Here is a 19,187-nt window from a genome sequence, read left to right as displayed (position 1 = left end):
CTCATGGGTCATATTTGTGAGACGGATTTATTATTTGGGTCATCTATGAAAAAATATTAATTTTTATGCTAAGGGTATGTTTGGTATGGATGATAAACAAATGATAGATTGTTAAACTCATGTTTGTGTCATTTTTTATGGGTCCAATCAATCAAGAAACCCATGATAAAAAAAACTTATTTTGGTGAAAAAACATCTCATTGTTTTGGGAGGATTGAGAATCCAATTCCTAAAATATAACATAAATTACTATTTCACCCACATGATTTTGAAAACATTGCTACAAATATTATTTTATATAACAAATTGTCATCAATGTAGTTTAGGATATTTTTTTCTCAACAACAAAAAATGTAAAATTTATCATTCTCATTAAAATCTTACCAAACAAAACATTCTTTATCGTTACACATTATATATCCTTACCTTAAGTTTTGTTATCAATCCAATTAGTTATCCTATCCTACACACCAAACACAGCCTAAGAATATTACTTTTTATTGTGAATATCGATAGGGTTGACCTGTCTCACAGATTAAGATCCGTGAGACGGTCTCACATGAGACTCATTCTAATTTTTTTTTGACTTGCCAATACATTTCTCAGGTAATTTCTTTACTTACATTGATTGTTTTATAAGGTTTAGTGCAAAGTTTTCTTGAATTGATTATAATTCAGTTGTCTTTTGAATAGTTCTACTCAAATATCCTTTTGATTTATTTATATAACATTGATATAAATATTTGTAAGAAATTAAATTTTACTATGCAAACTCAAGTATTTTTTTTTTTTCCAGTTTTGTATGGGTAAAAATAGGGAATATTTTTTAAAAAAATTAAGTAGATGCAATAATAGATTGTTGCACAACTTAATTGTTAATTATGTGTTAAATCAGTATAAGAATAATAACAACAACAACAACAACAATAATAATAATAATAATAAATTAAAACATTATAGTAAAATTATACATGATTATTACTTGAAAAGGGTGAAATAATTGTATATCAGTTTGGGTAATTCAATTATTTTGCCATTGAGCATGAATAATTATACAAATGCTTTCTTACTTATAGTGTAATAGTGGCCAGAATAGGTATTTTGTGAGACGGTTTCACGAATCTTTATCTGTGAGACATGTCAACCTTATCGATATTCATAATAAAAAGCAATATTCTTAGAATAAAAATTAAATTTTTATGGATGATCCAAATAAGAGATCCGTCTCACAAAATACGATTCATGAGACCGTCTCACACAAGTTTTTGTCTAGTGGCAAAATCAAAATTTTGGATATACTGCACCATAATTATTATTTTTTTATTACTATTTTATAAATTAATTAACAATTAAGTTCTACAACAATTTATTATTTTATCTACTTAAATTTTTTAAAGAGTGAGTTTTATGTGAGAGCGTATCACGGATCTTAATCTGTGAGACGGGTCGACCCTATCCATATTCACAATAAAAAGTAATACTCTTAGCATAAAAACTAGGCAAAAATTTGTATGAGACGGTCTCACGGGTCGCATTCGTGAGACGGATCTCTTATTTGGATCATCCATTAAAAAGTATAACTTTTTATGCTAAGAGTATTACTTTTTATTGTGAATATGGGTAGGCTTGACCCGTCTCACAGATTAAGATCCGTGAGACGGTCTCACATGAGACTCACTCTAAAAACTAATACTTTTTCATGGATGACCCAAATAATAGATCCGTCTCACAAATATGACCCGTGAGACCGTCTCACACAACTTTTTTAAAATATCCCTATTTAATATTTTTTCTTTTAAATGTGATGATCAAGTGTATACCGAAAAAAAAAAAAAACGCATAAAAAATTGAATTCGCGAGAATAAAATATAATTTTTAGAAAGCAAAAATATAAAATAATTTTATGGAAATAAACCAATAGGGTATTTGCGACTTTTACTAGGTCCGCCCTTGGTTTGATCGCTGTCTGAATTTCTCCACCTATGATTATTTTAAAATCGTGTTTTATTATAGCACGCGATTTGGTTTTTGCTTGAGTTCTTGAACTTGACCTTGTTTTTCAAGATTCACCAGTCTGCTATTTAATACATTTTATATGCCAATAATTTTGATACTAATTTATAGTTAATCCTTTTCAAATTGTACTTGATAATTATGAAAATTAATTATATATTCTGCTATAAAATAATTCACAAACCTCCCCACACTGCTTATTTTTCATTAATTTTTTAGTCCGAGTTGAATATCAATTCCAACAAATTTATAGATAATAATTATAATTTAATAATAATTATATTTATGGCACTTTTAGCCGTATAATTATATTTTTATTTAAAATTTATAGTGTGTTATTTTTTTTCTAAAAAGAATTGTTTTAAATATACAATATATTTTTTAAAAAAAATATATTCAAAGACAAAGAGAATAATAGATTTTTTAAAGATTGATATCGATAACCATCCGTTTAAACCAGAGACAAGAGTAATAATAGTGTTAGAATCCAACTAGTCAACAGTCGTACTACAAATCATGTTCGGCTTTATTGGATCAATTATTTTTTGATTTGGTCGGTTCTTTCCCCCTAACAAATTTTTTTTTTTTAAAAAAAATTAATTCTATGGTAAATAAGTATTAATATTTAGCTTAAGATATGAAATTAATAAATAAATTTGATAATATATGTTATTAAATTTTCGTTTCAGTTCGTTATCTTTATTGTTTTTTTTGTTAGTTGCAATTTTAGTTTTTTTAATATCAGTCAATCTATTTGTCGTAACATCGATACGATACATTATTGAAATTCTTCGCACGTATTGAGTCAAACGAGGCATAAGTAGAATATCAAAATCGAATTTTTACTTAAGAGTACAGGTTCACCTTATCGACTTGACTTACCCTTTTAATATTTTGCTGCAACTATATAAGTAAACCTCACCTCTCCATTTGAAAAGAGAAGATTTTCGAGCAAATTCTTCCGATGAAGAAGATGATCGCTCAGTTATTGCTCTCACTTTCAATATTTTCTTTCGTATTCTCTTGCTACTCCTTGTGTTCATCTTCCCAATCTCAACCTCCAAAGTTACCTGCGAACCCGTTCATGAATCTCCACCACTCCTCCCATGCAGTGAACAAGAACTACGTATTTCTCATCTGCAACGCCCTCTTGGTTTTCCTGTCCAAAACCTCCGGTTTGCTTTGTTCTTCTTCAGGTTTCGATCTCAACGACATGTTGCAGAAAAGGGTTGGCGATGGAGTACTGCTGCAGACATATAACAATGTGACAAAGGAACCCTCCTTTCTGCAGAGGCCACAGGAGGAAGACGAAGAAGGTGAAAGGATTCTGAATGAAGAAACAAATGATCAGATTTCAATGGAGAGCGATGAAGAGTACTTACGTGGGATTTGTGATGATCATGATTTTGAAGCAGATGCAGATAAAATCCATGAAGAAGACACTGAAAATTGCTCACTTGCAGTTGACTGTATGATCGTCGAAGAAGAAGAAGAAGAAGAAGATAAATCCATGGATCAACAACAAGTTGCGGGAGAAGACGCGTTGAGTACCGAAGAGTTGAACAAGAAATTCGAAGAATTCATAAGGAAGACGAAGGAGGAAATCATGATGAATGAAGCTCGACAACTTATTATTGTCAAGTAATTCAATTACTTGTATAAATATTCAGATAATTATATATATATATATATATACATAAATATATATATTCATAAATCCATAAGTACTCGTGCTATTCAAAGGGTCTTTATTAATTATGATGATAGGAATCTTTATCAATCCACTTATATTTTATCTTATGACATTTTGCAAGCAATTTGATATATTTTGTGCTCCATAAGTTATAATTTCAATCACATAGGTTCTATATCTCTGAGACGATGAGTCAACTCGATCTATACCTATCATGAAATTATTACATTTGTCATAAAAAAATAATATTTTTCATGAAGTCGGTCGAGTCGGAGATCAGTTACAGAAGAATTTTTGTGTATGTATATATATATATATAAAATAAAAAAATTGATATGTATGACAAGTAAATAATAAAGGGATAGTACGCAAAAAGTCGATGGTTAAGGAGTAAGTAACAAGGGTTACTTTTTTTGTCCTTTGAGAGCTGCGTAAAATTTATGCAACCAAATTTAAAAGTTGGGAACATATACTTGTCAACTTGTGCGTGTGCCCGACAATGTAGCTTTTGTTCGAGGAATCTTTATATCCAATGAATGAAACTAGAAATGTGTCGAGAGCCGGCCGGTTCACATGATTTCGGGAAACGAAGCAAATCATTTTTTTAATATTAAAAAACCTCACAAAAATTGACATTCATTTTTTTTTAATCTCGATACAATATGTTCTATATATAATTTGTATTATTACACATGTTGTGTGAGTAAAATCTTGAATATAGTATAATTTTTATATTTTAATTCATATTTTTATTTTTTATTATATCAGTTACATTTGAAAAAATATTACTAAAATACATAATATTGCAAAAAAATAAAAATATATATATGAATGATGTATTACTTTAAATAATTTTACAAATCAAAATTATAATTTAATATCTTAATATGTATTTATTTATATCAATTTATTATTTCTAGCTCATCATGAACCAAACGAAAAAAAAATGATTGTATCTCGAAAACTCACAACACTTCTAGTCATGATACGCCAAATTCCCAAGTGCATGCAAACTTTAAATAATAGAAGTTATGAAAATGACCAGAAATTTTCAAATTATCACTCGAAAATCCATTGAATTTCTTCTAATTTATTTTATTTTATTGAATTTCATGTGCAATCACTATCGTGGGAGTCGAGTAGTGAACAAAGAATTCTCTCGATATCTATATTCTTCAATTATTGTGCCGAAAAAGTTATATATAATTATTTTGATATTTTTGAATTTGAATGATTCCGAATAACGTGCATTCAAACGATGAATGATTTTGCAATTATATTGCACGAGCAATTTAAATAAATTAATGCATGGTGGATTTGAAATTAGTCCGAATATTCAAATGATCAATATTGGATTTCAAATGACTCGATCCAAATACAATCATTAAAAAAATATCGTCATATTTCCATCGTTATTAAATCTGTAGCTGCTACAATAGCCGAGATTTTCATGGAATCACTCTTGAATCCGATTACAACAAATTTTTTTAAAGAAGAAGATTAGATTAACATATTTCACATAAGTTAAATTGTGATCAGGTTATAAATCCAACAAGTGTATTATTCCAGAAAGCTTGCCTATTGGGTTCATAGTTTTAATGTTCGATGTAAGACAATTCTAACATTATCAACACCTTGAGAGGTCGACGTATGCGGGGCAGACACATTTCACCCACCAGCTTCCGATATTCACTGCTTGCACCTTGCACCTTAATTCGGCTTATAATATTTCTTGTTTTATTTACACAATCAACTTTAATCCGATAATAATCTTTTTTAGTTTCTAAGCCCCAAGAAGTGTATCATTCCAAAATGCTTGTTTGTTTGGGGTACAAACTTCTTGGTTTATAAACAATTTTTTTTATTAATTTTAATGTTCGAGGTGAGACGGTTATAACGTAAATCATCTGAAAAATAAGCATTGTTCGTATCAATATCTCATAAAAAGTATGACCAGAAACCAAACATAGGAAACATGATTTTTATATATCTGTAAAATTTGTTTTTTTTTCTAAGAGTTCGAAATATAGGGATATATTAAATAAAATTATTGTGGCTCAATTCTTAGGGCCAATAGAACTTTGAACACCATGAGAAGAAACCTTGGGAATGTTTTTCGAAGACAACAGCTTCCGGACGAGGTGCAACTTTGCATATTCATCGCATTCTTCTTTGTTCACGCACCGAGTTGTGTATTTGTTTGCAGCTACCGGGGGCGATACTCCGGTCGGGATTCGATTGGCCAATAGATCAGCATAGTTGATGAACTTCTTACCCTCTGTAAATTCTGAAAGAAACGAGGAAACAACAAGAAAAGCCACGGTATACGCCATTAACGACGTCTTCGCCATGCTTTTATGCTGATCGATCGATGTCATATATATGTCGCCAATAGTTTAGTTGTAAATCTATATATACATGCGCATGGAGAATGAAAAATAGTACAAATATATGCATGGATTATTTATACAAGAGCTTGGTAAATGCATGGTTTACCCAATATGGACTGGTAATTTGATAGAGTTAAATCATTAGTTTAGGAGAACCGACATGAACAACAAGCTTTTAAAAATAATTGAGGGGACTAATCTATAGGATCCTAGGATATTCCTAGGTTGTAGGGGTCAAAAGTTATGTTTTCCATCCATTCGAACGGTAGGTACGGAGAATGGGTTTAAATTGGAATAAACACATGCAAAGGAAATATGTCCTTCTATCGGGGAAAGAATACGATTTGGAAGCTTGTATTTTTGATCTTGTATGTTTTTAGTTTTCTATATTATAAATTTTCAGTCTTACTCTTTCATTTTTGACAATGAGTGAGTCTCATGTGAGACCGTCTCACGGATACTAATGTGTGAGACGGGTCAACCATACTCATATTCACAATAAAAAGTAATACATTTAGCATAAAAAATATACTTTTTTATGGATGATCCAAATAAGAGATCCATCTCACAAATTCGATCCGTAAGACCGTCTCATACAAATTTTTGCGTTTGACAATTCTAAATGATTGCTCGAATTGGGATGTGACCTTTGAACTAATTACCATTGACAATTTTGTCAAAGGTTTCTATAACTATACTGCAATTATTTGTTTCTTTGTTTTCTTGATTTTTTTAAAAAATAAATAAATATTTTTTCCTCGAATGATATAATACTCATATATAGTACCTATAGGCTATATATATCTTGTACCATATTGAATTTCGGTAGAATAGATTTAAATTCTATAAATATATAAAAATAAATGATATATTATAAATAAAACAATTATTTATAATATTAATCAATTTTGATTGTAATTAGTTTAGTCAACGTCCTGCTGTTCCAGGTAAACTCCAAGGCCCATTAGATAACGTACTTTCCGACGGGTCAACGGTAAATGGATAAGTTAACAGAGAGCATAAAATTTTACCGTCCATACGATCAATCAAGACCGATCTCAGCCGTTGAGAGTCTAGTGACCGTTTAAAATTCCACATGGCATTACACTTGATTTTACTCTGAGCTTGAAGTCCGTGCAGTGAGCCACTCACTGAAACAGTTGTGATCGCCACTCTCACTGAGCTGCTGATGCTCCAGAAATTGTGAAAATCACTTCGCAATCGAGAGGAGCTACGTACCTTTGAGTTTTAGCTTCGAAAACCTATGTAAGTTTCACCTTCTCGTCTTCGTTTCAACGCTTAATTTCCAATTGTATAATTGTAATTGTGGAATCGTACTACTCATGGTGTTATTCTTCTTTTGTGGTGATTTGGACGTATGAGTGCTGAATTTTGTTTGTGGTTTTGCGTTTTCCTATGCAATTTTGGTGTCTGGTTGCGTCTTGCTGCTTTTTATGGGATTGCTTTTCCTGGTTTGGTGAGCTAATGACTTCGGTGTGGACTCTGCGTGGATTTCGTTCCATAGCGGAATGTATGTTTCTCCGGGATGTCACGTTTAACGTATTTGGGAAAGATGACAAAGAACTGCGATTTCTAGTTCAATTGACTCTGTTGTACAACAACATTACGTTGCAGTTTATTTTAGGGTGTTATGGGTGAGGAAAGTTGTCTTGTCTGAGGAGTCGGAATCAGTGACAAATGGAAAGGCAGAAGGGAGGGCAATGTGGCGGAAATGACCAAGGATATGGCAGTGAAAAGGGGAGAGCAATGTGGTGGAGTAAAACAAATAGAAGAGGATAAAGGTCGGGATGGGAATGTTGAAGCTCAGGAATTGTATGTGGTCAAGGAAGAAGAAGTCAATAAAAGCGAGAAATTCGAAGAAAAGGAAGCCAAGGAAAGCGAACAAGAAGGAACTAAGGGAGCAAAAGGACAAGAAAATCAAGACACCATTCCTGAGGAAGCTGAAGAGGATGACAAAAGCCAAGAGAAGGCGGATGACACTGAGGACATTACCCAGAGGGAGAATGAGGATAAGGTTCACGAGGAGGACGATGTAATGAAAGGGGTGGAAAAAAATCCAGAAGAACCTAAAGAAGGGAAAATCTGGAAGAAGCGGCCAAGAAGTAAAATCAGTGCTGGAAAACAAGAAAAAAGCAAGAAAAAGAAACCTGAAGAGCATACAGAGAAACAATCTAAATCCCCAACTGACAAAAAGATAAAAGAGCCTAAATCCATGGTTGAGGAAAAGGAGGAGATGAAAACACCTGCAACTCCCATGATTGAGCATCCTGTGCGGGAACGGAAATCTGTGGAAAGGTTGGTTGCATCCATTGATAAGGACTCTGCCAAGGAGTTCCGTGTCGAAAAGGTATTAAACTTTAAGTGTTAACTTTGTTCATTTCGATCTCTATGCCACTGCAGTTATAGTGTCTGCAAGGTTGAAATTAAGTGGCTTGGAATGGTGTAGATGGACATTTACCTTGTGGCATGTATATTTTTGGTTTCAGGGTCGTGGAACTGCACTGAAAGACATTCCAAAGGGTATTATTTTTTCATTAATTTCGTCAATTATGTGTCATGCAAGCAAGCACACCAAATTATCTTTGTCTCATGAGGTCCAATGGACTGCAATATTGTGATGCTGGTTTGCTTCACTACGGGTCATGTGTCATTGCATATCTAAAATTTACAAAATCAAGTCTAATTACACAATACAATTGAGAATATTAAAGGGGAAAACTATACAATCCCGATGATTAATTGATTATGATAATACTTTCAATCCATACATTCAAACTGTCTTATATACAAAATTTAGGGACTCGTGTGAATATTTAAGCGAAAATATGAGTATCACTGATCCCAAAAAGTTCATTTTATCAATTTATTATTTTTGAAACCAAAAGTTCATTTTATCTTGAGTATGGTAACAATACGTGATGCATAATTACAGTACTTAATTGTTTTTCTTTCCATGTGATTCATGGATTTTTTTTATCGCCATTCTGGGTAAATACAATACTACGACTTCGAGTTGAATTCTTTTGCTTTACCATCATTTTATTTTTTCTTGTTTCAATTTTTTGTTACTTGATTAGGTAGCCATCAAATTATGAATCAAGTCTTGTATGGAATCCGATCAACACATGCTAATGCTCTAGCATCTGATTATCTATCTTAAGTTAATCATGTCCTGAATTCTTCATACACATCTAGACTCTTGCATTCGTGACTTCTTATCTGCTGGTGATCTATTTTCCTAGTGGACATTTGTACGATGGTACAGAATGACATTATGTGGGCTTAGTTATCTATGATATTAATACATAAACGAGTAACTAACAATATAGAACTTGAGCAAAAGATTTAATTTTACACAAATAGCTGAATTCAAGTGAATCATTTGATATATTGTTGAGCTTTGCCACCTTGGTAAAAAAATTTACCCTTTTTCACCCATTTCAGCTGTTGCTTTCCCACTTTCAAGTGAGAAATTAGATTGTTGATCTAATTATATGAGATGTATGTTGGAAATAGTGATGTAAGCAATTTGGAAATGGCAGTAAATATATTTTTAAAGTCGAGACAAGAGTTTCACACTTTGTCTTTATAGAATATCAATCATCTCCCAGTATAAAACTATTTACTTCTCATAGTTATAGCACTGCACTACAAAGAACAAGAACTTCAAAATTTAAATGTATAGATGTTTTAAATACGCTACTATAGGCAATTAAATGAATTTTCAGAAATATGGGGTCCTATTTATAGTTTTCTAGAAATGTTATACATTTTCTCTGATATATGCAACTTTTTGAACCCTATTCAATTCAATTCGTTTGATTGTAGTCTAGCAGTCCAGATTGCATCCATCCGCAATGGTGCATGAACTTATGGTGTGACCCTTCAACGTGGAGCGGTGCAGATTGATCCCTTTGTGAAGGTTCTCATGCTTGTGAATTGTGATGCACCCCTTCAATCTAGATTAATCTAAATCATTCGATCGTGAACACATTGTTCAAATTATATCAATTCGTGAACGTTTATGACCTTATCATGCACCCCTTTAATATAGCCCGTGTGATCGTGATCCAAAGGTTTTAATGCACCAATACATGTCTTTGCCAATCCATCTCCTTGTCAATGGTCAATCCCGTGGTGTCATCTGAGGTGATGCTGAGTGTACAGTATGCCATGTCATCGAGTGATTACAAGCCGTCATGGTTTTTTCTATATTAGAGAAAGGCTTCCAGTTTCTCTTAACGATGTGTACAGGCAAAGCAAGCCATGCAACCTTTGCAACATGCGGATGTGCGGCTATGCCGGGCAAGGACATGGATTCAGATGGTTTTAAGCACCATATTCCTAGCTCGTCGAATTGGCGGTTTTTGTAGCTTGATTGATTGAATTGTTCCTTATTACCTTGAACAACTATTCGTACAAGATTATTAATATTTTCCCGATGGCACAAGTGGCAGTTCACTTTCACGTTCCCAATGGGCTCTTAATTAACTTTATTTATTAGTTTCTCATCAACCAAAATTGGTTTTGAGAAAATAATATACTAAATTTATCTAATAGTGACATAGTTTGATCATTGCATTTCCATCTTCATGAGACGTACCCCACATGTATCATTGGTGAAAGGTGGGTTCAGATTCAAGCCAATTTCTTAGAATCTGTTTCCAAAATCACGAAATTGAAAAAAATTTCTTCAAGTAGCTAACGTATTTCTAACATTAGCTTGTTCTAGGATTCTCGTCGGTGAGTTTTAGCTCCTTTTAGCATGTATTTGAGTGTTAAATTTGCTTTCCTGATCACAGTACAGCTAGGTTCTTGTAATTTCTATGTAAGATCTTTGCTCGAGCGGTGGATGTAGACCTTGTAGTTTTGATGCTACAATTTTTATTATTTCTACTTTTTTTATATGCCTAACTACCTAAACGTATCAAAGAATTTAATTTTATTGCTAAACATTTTTTCAGTTGCACACAAGTTGTCCAGAAAGAAAAATGAAGATACATTCAAACTACTGCATACTATTCTTTTTGGAAGGAGAGGAAAGGTAAACCTTGAGTTCTTATTCTTGGGATTGGGGGTTAGTGATAATAATGTTTTTGAAAACTACAGCATGTAATCATGTTGCTGACCTTTACTTTCCGTAATGCATTGCGTTACTAAACTGTTGTGACCTCTTGTGCTTTGATGCTAGAATGGAATTTGTTTCATCTAGAAACTTTGGTTTATTCTATACGTCTTGGCAGCATATCTGTTAAATTGTTGTCATCAGCAATTCATTGAGGGCCTTGTCTTTTACCAAATCGTGCGATTTGTACTAAATTATTTTGGTGAAAGCAATATAAGCTGTACTACACATGTTATCTTGCGGATAAAAATGTTGGCATGTTGTGTTGGCCGAAGTAGATTGATTTTGTTGATAACATCGGATTTCTGTTGTGTTTATACTCGTCTGACATCTTCAGACTGCTCAAGTCAAGAACAACATATCAAGATTCTCTGGATTTGTTTGGCATGGTAATGAGGTAATGACAAAACTCGATATGATGTTTCCATTGAGTTCCTTAGGCATGATAAACTTTCACATATCCAAATTCAACATTGCCTCAGGAAAAGCAACTGACAAAATTAAGAGAAAAACTTGAAAAGTTTGTCAAAGAGAAACTGTTGGAGTTATGTGACGTCCTAGATTTACCAATTTTGAATACAAAAAAGGTTTGTTGATCTATCCCCACAATCTTGTTAGGATTAATGGTTCATAATTGGCATATGGAATGCTATTGTCCATGCCTTTAACTGAAAAAAATGACTCTTAGTGCACATTTTTATTTATTGTTTTGTTTGGAATTATAAATAAGCCTCGTGCTTTACTTATGATTATGCTCAGCTTAACATTCTGCTAAGTACGAGTATCAAATGTGCTGTAGCATTGTTCCTTTTTTGCTTGCCCAAACATAAGCTCTTAGATTTTTTAATTTCAGGAGGATATAATTTCAAATTTAATCAAATTTTTGGAGGCCCCTTATGCAACCTCTACTGGATTGCTTGCTGAAAAAGAGCAGGTTCTGTACTTAAGTTACTAGTTTAGAAAATCTTGCTGCAACATAGTTGGTTGATTTGTTCTATCTTATTCACATGAATATCCTTATCATTGACCAGTCAAGTAAAGGAAAAAAGAGAAGGACCAGAAAATCAGCCTCTGATATTGATACACCAGCAAAAGGCTCAGCTAAGGTACCTTTCTGTTGTCATTGTAGTTCTTGTGCAAGGTTTTGTTTCTTAAATAAATGGTTGTGAGGATTAATGATTTAACGGTTCATAAGTTCTTGATACGCTGTTTTTTATTCAAGTATGAATTTGGGGTTTTAGACAGTTGATGTGTGAAACATACAAATGCCACTTTCAAAAGAAATTAAAGTAATGAGCATTGTAGAAGTTGATGTGCAAAACTTCAAACTTGAAATCCTGGGCAAATCTGTCTGACATTCTCAGAATCAAAAGAAAATTGAGCGGGCATCTAAAAAGGAAAGAGAGGCAAAAAGCTCCCACCTTGAATCAGAAGAAGAGGAGGAAGCACCTGAGGAGGAAGGTATTGATAGTGTTGCCGAAAGATCAGATGTTTAGACGTCTGAACAAACTGAAACTGAGAAGAAAGAAAGTGACTTGGAAAAGGGATCCGATAAAGACAAGGGAAAGAAGAAGCCAGCATGGGCTAAGTCATCTGTGCAAAAAAGATCTGCTCAAAATGCTAAAAACCAGGAAGTAACTATCTTAAGAAGGACAGCTCTCCATCCAGAAAAACACTGGCAAAATCTCCTCGAAGTCACTCTAATACCTATAACCACAAGAGTGCAAAGAAGTCTTCAGGGAAGAAGAAAGATGAATCAGACAAGAAGATATCAAATCCAAAGAAATCTGCGTCACAGGAGAGCATCGGTGAGAATTGTAGTTTTTCCATCTTCAATCAATTGTCTGCTGAGAATAAAAATCTCAATTATGACCATCTGGTTGTAGTTGAACTCGTTATGTAAGTGCCCCACTTTCCAACCAATATGCGACCCTTGAGAATCTTTGGGTATCAACATTTTGTTCAGTACTAATGCAGGCAAGAAGGTTCTTAAGGTGAAAGTGGATAAGCCTGCTGAGGAGAAATCCAATATCAAAGATGACGATATCAGATATGCGATTTGTGAGATCCTTACTGAGGTCGACTTCAATAAGGTTTGTCTCTGGATTCCTCTTTGCTTAAGGTCATGGGGGTAAATGAGGAAGATAGTTGAGGACGATTTACTTGCATGTTCATTTATCCGTTTGCTTCTCGAATGAGGCATTGGCTTTTGGAACTTTATCATAGTTTGCGTCATGGTTGAAGGTCTCTCTAAACCTTTGGAGTCAATAATTTTGTCTTTTCGTTCACACGTTGTGTTATTAGGTATCTGATGACTGAAGAGTATTCATAGGAAATTACTGAAGCTCATTTTTCAATTTTTTGATTTTTTCTGTCATCCAAATGAACGTCTATTTCCGTAGGACTGAGTGGATGTGAAAAGAGAGATCAATGTTTTATATTTGTATTTTTATGTGCTTTAGGTTATTCCTTACTCTTACTTTGTAATTCTCTTGTTTCATAAATGAAAAGTTACATACTTCTCCCTGCAGGCTACCTTAAATGACATCCTGAAGATACTTGGTAAGCCCTCCCGAATTGTTTTCCTAATCATATGCACTTCTCTTTTTTTTTATTACTACAAAAAATAACAGCTATTAACGATGGAATTTTCGTTAAATGTGTCATCTTGCTCGTTGTAAAATTGTGATGATGGAACATGATGTCCATCATTACAGTTAATGACGGATTTTCCATCACTAATGATGGCATCTCCATCGTTAATTGTTAAACAAAATGACCAGCACTTAACTGCACAGTCCATATTACTCAATTTCATCGAGAAAGGTCTCCATTTTCTTATATAGCATACGTGATATGTGGATCCAGGCTCGATCGTTTTCTTGATATGCCACTAAAAGTAATTGTAGCTGGAAAAACTTAAAATCCTATGAAAAACTAAATAACAAATTCAATAATTAAATTGCAATTAACTAATTCGAACAAGACAATTAAATTCTCAATGCAGAGAACAATTTCCATAGCTTAAAGTGAAAGAAAACGTTAAATTAAACACCTGTATCATCACAACTTTTAAGATCTAGACTAGAAACTCGTGTCGAAGTGATATAACATGAAAAATATTCATAAAAAAATTGATCTATAACCTATCAAACAAACATTTGAATACTGCAAGGCAACTATATAAACTTGAATTATTTGAATCCTAACAACTATAAATGACTAGCATTTTAAACTCTAAAAACCAAACAAATAATTATATTTATAAAATTTAAACTGATGAACACATTCAATAATTTAAGCCCTAGAAATGGAAATGACAAGCTTTAAGCTATGAAACAATAATAATCAAATCCTAAAAAGAATATATAAAGCTGAGGGGGAGTATGCGCGAATTGATGTCCATATCAAATTTGTCATGGAATACAGAAATGATGACATATTTTAGATTCACCTTTAGTCGACAGATCTTGCATTCCATCATTGGACAAAAAAAATATCAGAAAATCACACTGCATCACAATCTTGTGATATTAAAACCGCCGGTAAATATTTAGTTGATAATGAATGTTTGTGCTGTATGTAAGTTTGTTAAAATCTCTCCATCCAGCGCGACGATTCAATTCCATGTCATTTTTCTTCATCATACTGACATTTCAGCTAAGTGATTCAATATGGATATGACATCAAGGAAATCATCAATAAAGACCATTCTTCAGCTGAGCTTACAAAACTAGTTGATGCTGGTGATGCAGAAGACAAACATGAAATTGACAAGGATAAAAAAAAGCCTTCCAGCCAAGGGGTTAAAGCCTAAATCTGTGCTCGAAGAAGCAACTTAAAGACAGATGTATGGCCCCTGTTCATTTCTTCCTTGTAACTTATTTGTTGCTACTAATAGTGCAACTTATCTTCATTTTCTCAAGTTAGGCTAGCTGTAATTTATTGTAAGTTTCAAGTGATTTCAACCTACTGGCTAACTTTGGATTGTTTCCAATAAATTTGTCCAGCATGTTTACAAGCAAAAATTAATTTACAAGATCTTTCTTTTTCATCATTCATTATATTCCTTGATTTGCTATTCCATGAAGGTGCCATGCATGTCCCACAGTATTCGATGTGGTCGACAAAAACCAGGAACCTGTAGGGCTCATGTACTTTCGAGTTTGTTCTTACTTTTGAGAGATGTGCATTGGTAGTGGTGTTTTTGTGTATGCTAGATTTGATACTTGCACGGCCCCCATCACCTAATCCACGAGTTGCATGCCGTTTCTCCTACATTATTGCCTGATTTACCTGTCGACTTGATATTTTTTTGATATTTGTGTGTTTTTTATATGCCGTTGGTCGCTTGTCCTAACTTTTTATTTCCATTGGTAAACAGAGTGAACCCAGAATTAGTGACTTTTATAATTAATTTAGAGGGTGCGCCATGGAACAATGCTCACCTAACCTCAATACTCACGAGCAAGGTTCTAAAAAGCGTGAAGTATCCCGAAGCGTGGATATCGAGCTCTAAGCTTTTCAAGCTTAAGCGAGATTAGTACATGCTTAAGCGTGAAAAAACATTTTTTATTTTTAGTGTAATTGTAATTATCTCAAACCAATAGATAGATAAAATAATACATAAATGTGATAAATTTAAGTCTGATGCATTAATTCTCATATTTATAAAAGCATAAAAATTTCAAAATTACAATCTTTATTTGTTTTTGCAACCACATTAAAAAATGCTAAATATTTGTCAAATCATTATCAGACAACCTAAATCATAATTAAAATTTAAAAATAAACATCGAAATTATAAACCTAATTTATTATTTTAAAATAAAAAGACATACCTTCAAAATAAAAAAAAAATTAAAAACAAATAGATGCGATTAATTGTCTTTAAGCATCTTAGTTAAACACTTAATTACGCTTAATTCGATCAAACTACTTTAACCGTTTTTCTCCGAAACGGGTCGTTTTTGTCGAGCTTCAGGCTTAAGCAGGTTTTTTAGAACACTGCTCACGACATATATACATGTCGTAACTCAAGAAAATTACACTCGAGTAGTTCAACATTTGAAATAAAGATTTGAAACTGAAATGACTTCGTGTTCATTTCAATTCAACTCACCGTAATGATTCCTGAAATAACTAGCCGAGATTTAAAATTCAGTATTGAAAGGATTTGCCCAAAAGAGTGATGATATGAACGTAATGGGCATCAACCCAAAAGGGATCCGATTACTGATATGTAATATTAACAGAGCTCGTATAGAAGACTTCAGACTCGATCAACCGTGAAACTAACAACATAGAGTGCTAAAGTGGCTTCTTGTCACAAATCAAGATTGAATTATTTGATACCGAATGGGCCCTCCATTAATAAATTGAAGATGACATTACACAACCAAGATTTGGATTACAGAATGCAAGTCTCCTTCATTTAGTACCTATGGTTACGAGTCATTTCAGCTGATATAATTTGAGTTGTTTAGCCAAATTGAATACCTAAAATCTACTACCTCTAACCATCCGGGGAATGTTCATGTACTTGTGTGTTTAACGGTTGAGTTGGCTACATATTATCTTAACAGTTGATCTAATACACGATTGAGGTATTATGTTAAGCATGATACCTCATCAACCATGTTGAATTCAGAACGAATTATTTTAATATACAAATTTGAAAAAAAAAATGACATGGAAATCTACCGTTATCATTCATTCGATGTAAAATAACATGCATATCACGTTATTCAAAGTAAACCAACTCATCTTATAATATTTTGATAAGAGGAATCGAACGCCTACTTGTTGGTTTATTGTTTACCTGACCTACTCCACCAAGACACACAAATTTGAAACTTGAACTGGGATATGACAACCCAATCAAGGGAGGTGAACCCTGTCATAATTTCATAATTATCATATTATTATCTCTTTGTAATAAAAAATACGTAAAATAGCTTAACAAGTATCAATCAACCAAAACCAAGGTTTTGAAAACCATTAATAATCACATTTGGAAACAAAAAAAAAAATAATCGTAACAAACTAAAGTCATTTTACCGTAGCAAACCACACATATACATAATATTTATTGCCTATAAATATATATTAATTACACATGACCAAGGATTATCACCACCAATCAAATAGGTAACAGGAGTCAAGCTACCTTGCTCGCCCGCCGGAGCCACCCGACCCGGCTCCAATATGATAGCCCGATCCGACCTTCCCGGATCCACCAGCCATCTGTCCGTACCCGTAGACGGGTCCTCCTTGGTGACCCATTATATTCATACCATACATTCCTTCATATCCGCCGGTAGTATTCCCTATATTCACTTCACCACCATTTCCGCCGCTGCCCTCCTTCTCCCCTCTTCCGGCCATGGCGCTTTTCTCCCCTTCTGTATCCCTGAACCTCTGCAAGTAAATCTTAAGTGGCTCGACGTATTCCTCGAATCCTAGAGTGGTCATCGCCCACAGCAAATCGTCGCCGTTGATCGTCTTTCTCTTCTCTCGCTGACACTTGTCGGACGCCTCACCGGTGATGAAGCTGATGAATTCAGAGACGCATTCTTGCACTGTTTCTTTTGCGTCTTTGGATATTTTGGCATTCGCGGGCAAGGCTTTTTTCATGATTCTGCTGACGTTTGCGATCGGGAGGAACCTGTCTTGCTCTTTTTGGGAGATTTCGCTGTGATCCCTGTGCCCCCCCGATTCATTGTCCGAATCTGCCATTTCCAGTCAAAAAATAAACCCAAGATTTGAGTGTTATCAGGGAGAGATACTCGGAGATTGAGAAGGAGAAGTGCTGAAGTGGATGTGGAAGTTTTCAACGGAAATTCAAAGTAAAAAGTTGGACTACAATTTTGAGCTGGAACCAGAGAATATGAAAAGAAATTCGAGGAAAAAACAAAGAAAAAATCGGATGAAAAACGTGAATCTACTCCGGTTTCCCACTGAGCTGCAGAAGAATGAAATTTCGGGGAAAAGAGAAGCGAAACTCAAATTATCGGGAAAAGAGTAGCGAAACCCAAGTTATCGATAGCACGAAACTTCAAACCTCGCAATAAAAATCGAAAATCATCAGCAAAATCAAGGTTTTGACAAGTATATTAACAAAATTAAGGATCGAAAATAAAAAAGAACAAGAAATTAGAAAATCCAGAAGAAGAGAACTTTTACATAGAAGAAAACATAATCGTACTCGGCGGCGAACGTGTATTCCGGCAGCGGAGATATGGTACAGCGACCGGAGAGGGAGAGGGAGAGGGAGAAGGAGAAGAGAGGAGAATGTGCGGTCCGTTGGATCATTCGATATAATAACGCTATCGAAAGGTACACGTGGACGCTTCTGGACCGTTCCAAGCTGATCTCTGGAAAAGTTTATTAACCATACGATTGTTTCTCAGTGGAAGGATCTTATCCGTCGGTTTGGCATCTGGCACGTGGTCCACCGTAAATGGCCCTCTATAAATAATTTATTATATAAAAATTAATTAACTTTATTTTAATTTTAACATGTGATATTACAAAAAATAACAATACCACGTGTGAAAATTAAAATATATTTAATTACAAAAATGAGAAGATAATAGTTTTTTAAAAGATTAAAATGAAATTTATAAATGTTTAAAATTTAATGATGATAAAATATATTATGACAAATTTAATACGAGGTATGAAGTTGAGTGGTTAAATTGTATTATTGGAATTATATATATATATATATATCAGTTTTGATATGCTGCACACTTACCGTGCACATTTATGTGAACACTGATGATGTGTCACTCATCTATTTAATGTGCAATTTTTCTATATTTCATCACATCCAATATATATATATATATATATATATATATATATATATATATATATATATATATATATATATAAGAAAACATTTCACCCACATATAAAGGTGAGGTACTAAAATTGATGT

The 19,187-nt window shown here is 33.5% G+C and overlaps 2 protein-coding genes and 1 pseudogene across 3 annotated transcripts; 2 read left to right on the top strand and 1 right to left on the bottom strand.

Moving 5' to 3' along the window:
• Window positions 1-2,890: 2,890 nt before the first annotated feature.
• On the top strand, window positions 2,891-3,813 carry LOC140836901 (uncharacterized). The gene has a single exon (XM_073202778.1). It carries the CDS (start codon window positions 2,978-2,980, stop codon window positions 3,656-3,658), a length of 681 nt encoding a protein of 226 aa, XP_073058879.1. The 5' UTR covers window positions 2,891-2,977; the 3' UTR covers window positions 3,659-3,813.
• A 3,390-nt stretch (window positions 3,814-7,203) lies between these two features.
• On the top strand, window positions 7,204-15,276 carry LOC140836900 (DEK domain-containing chromatin-associated protein 2-like; annotated as a pseudogene).
• Window positions 15,277-17,208: 1,932 nt separating this feature from the next.
• Window positions 17,209-18,563, bottom strand: LOC140836899 (nuclear transcription factor Y subunit B-3-like). Of its 2 annotated transcripts, none has more exons than XM_073202775.1 (2): window positions 18,428-18,563; window positions 17,209-18,297 (listed from the first exon to the last, which is right to left on the bottom strand). In XM_073202775.1, exon 2 carries the CDS (start codon window positions 17,978-17,980, stop codon window positions 17,408-17,410), a length of 573 nt encoding a protein of 190 aa, XP_073058876.1. In that variant the 5' UTR covers window positions 17,981-18,297; window positions 18,428-18,563; the 3' UTR covers window positions 17,209-17,407. The 2 variants fall into 2 exon arrangements, with proteins under 2 accessions (XP_073058876.1, XP_073058877.1); XM_073202776.1 differs by having other exon boundaries at window positions 18,450-18,514.
• Between the last annotated feature and the right edge of the window lie 624 nt (window positions 18,564-19,187).

The sequence above is a fragment of the Primulina eburnea genome, chromosome 7, assembly GCF_022965805.1.
Source record: "Primulina eburnea isolate SZY01 chromosome 7, ASM2296580v1, whole genome shotgun sequence".
Classification (NCBI taxonomy): domain Eukaryota; kingdom Viridiplantae; phylum Streptophyta; class Magnoliopsida; order Lamiales; family Gesneriaceae; genus Primulina; species Primulina eburnea.
Note: the sequence above shows the minus strand (reverse complement) of the source record. Positions and strands in the feature narration are given on the sequence as shown.

Coding starts and splice junctions, on each gene's coding strand:
- LOC140836901 (XM_073202778.1), top strand. CDS start 2,978: ATGAAGAAGATGATCGCTCAGTTATTGCTCTCACTTTCAATATTTTCT.
- LOC140836899 (XM_073202775.1), bottom strand. CDS start 17,980: ATGGCAGATTCGGACAATGAATCGGGGGGGCACAGGGATCACAGCGAA.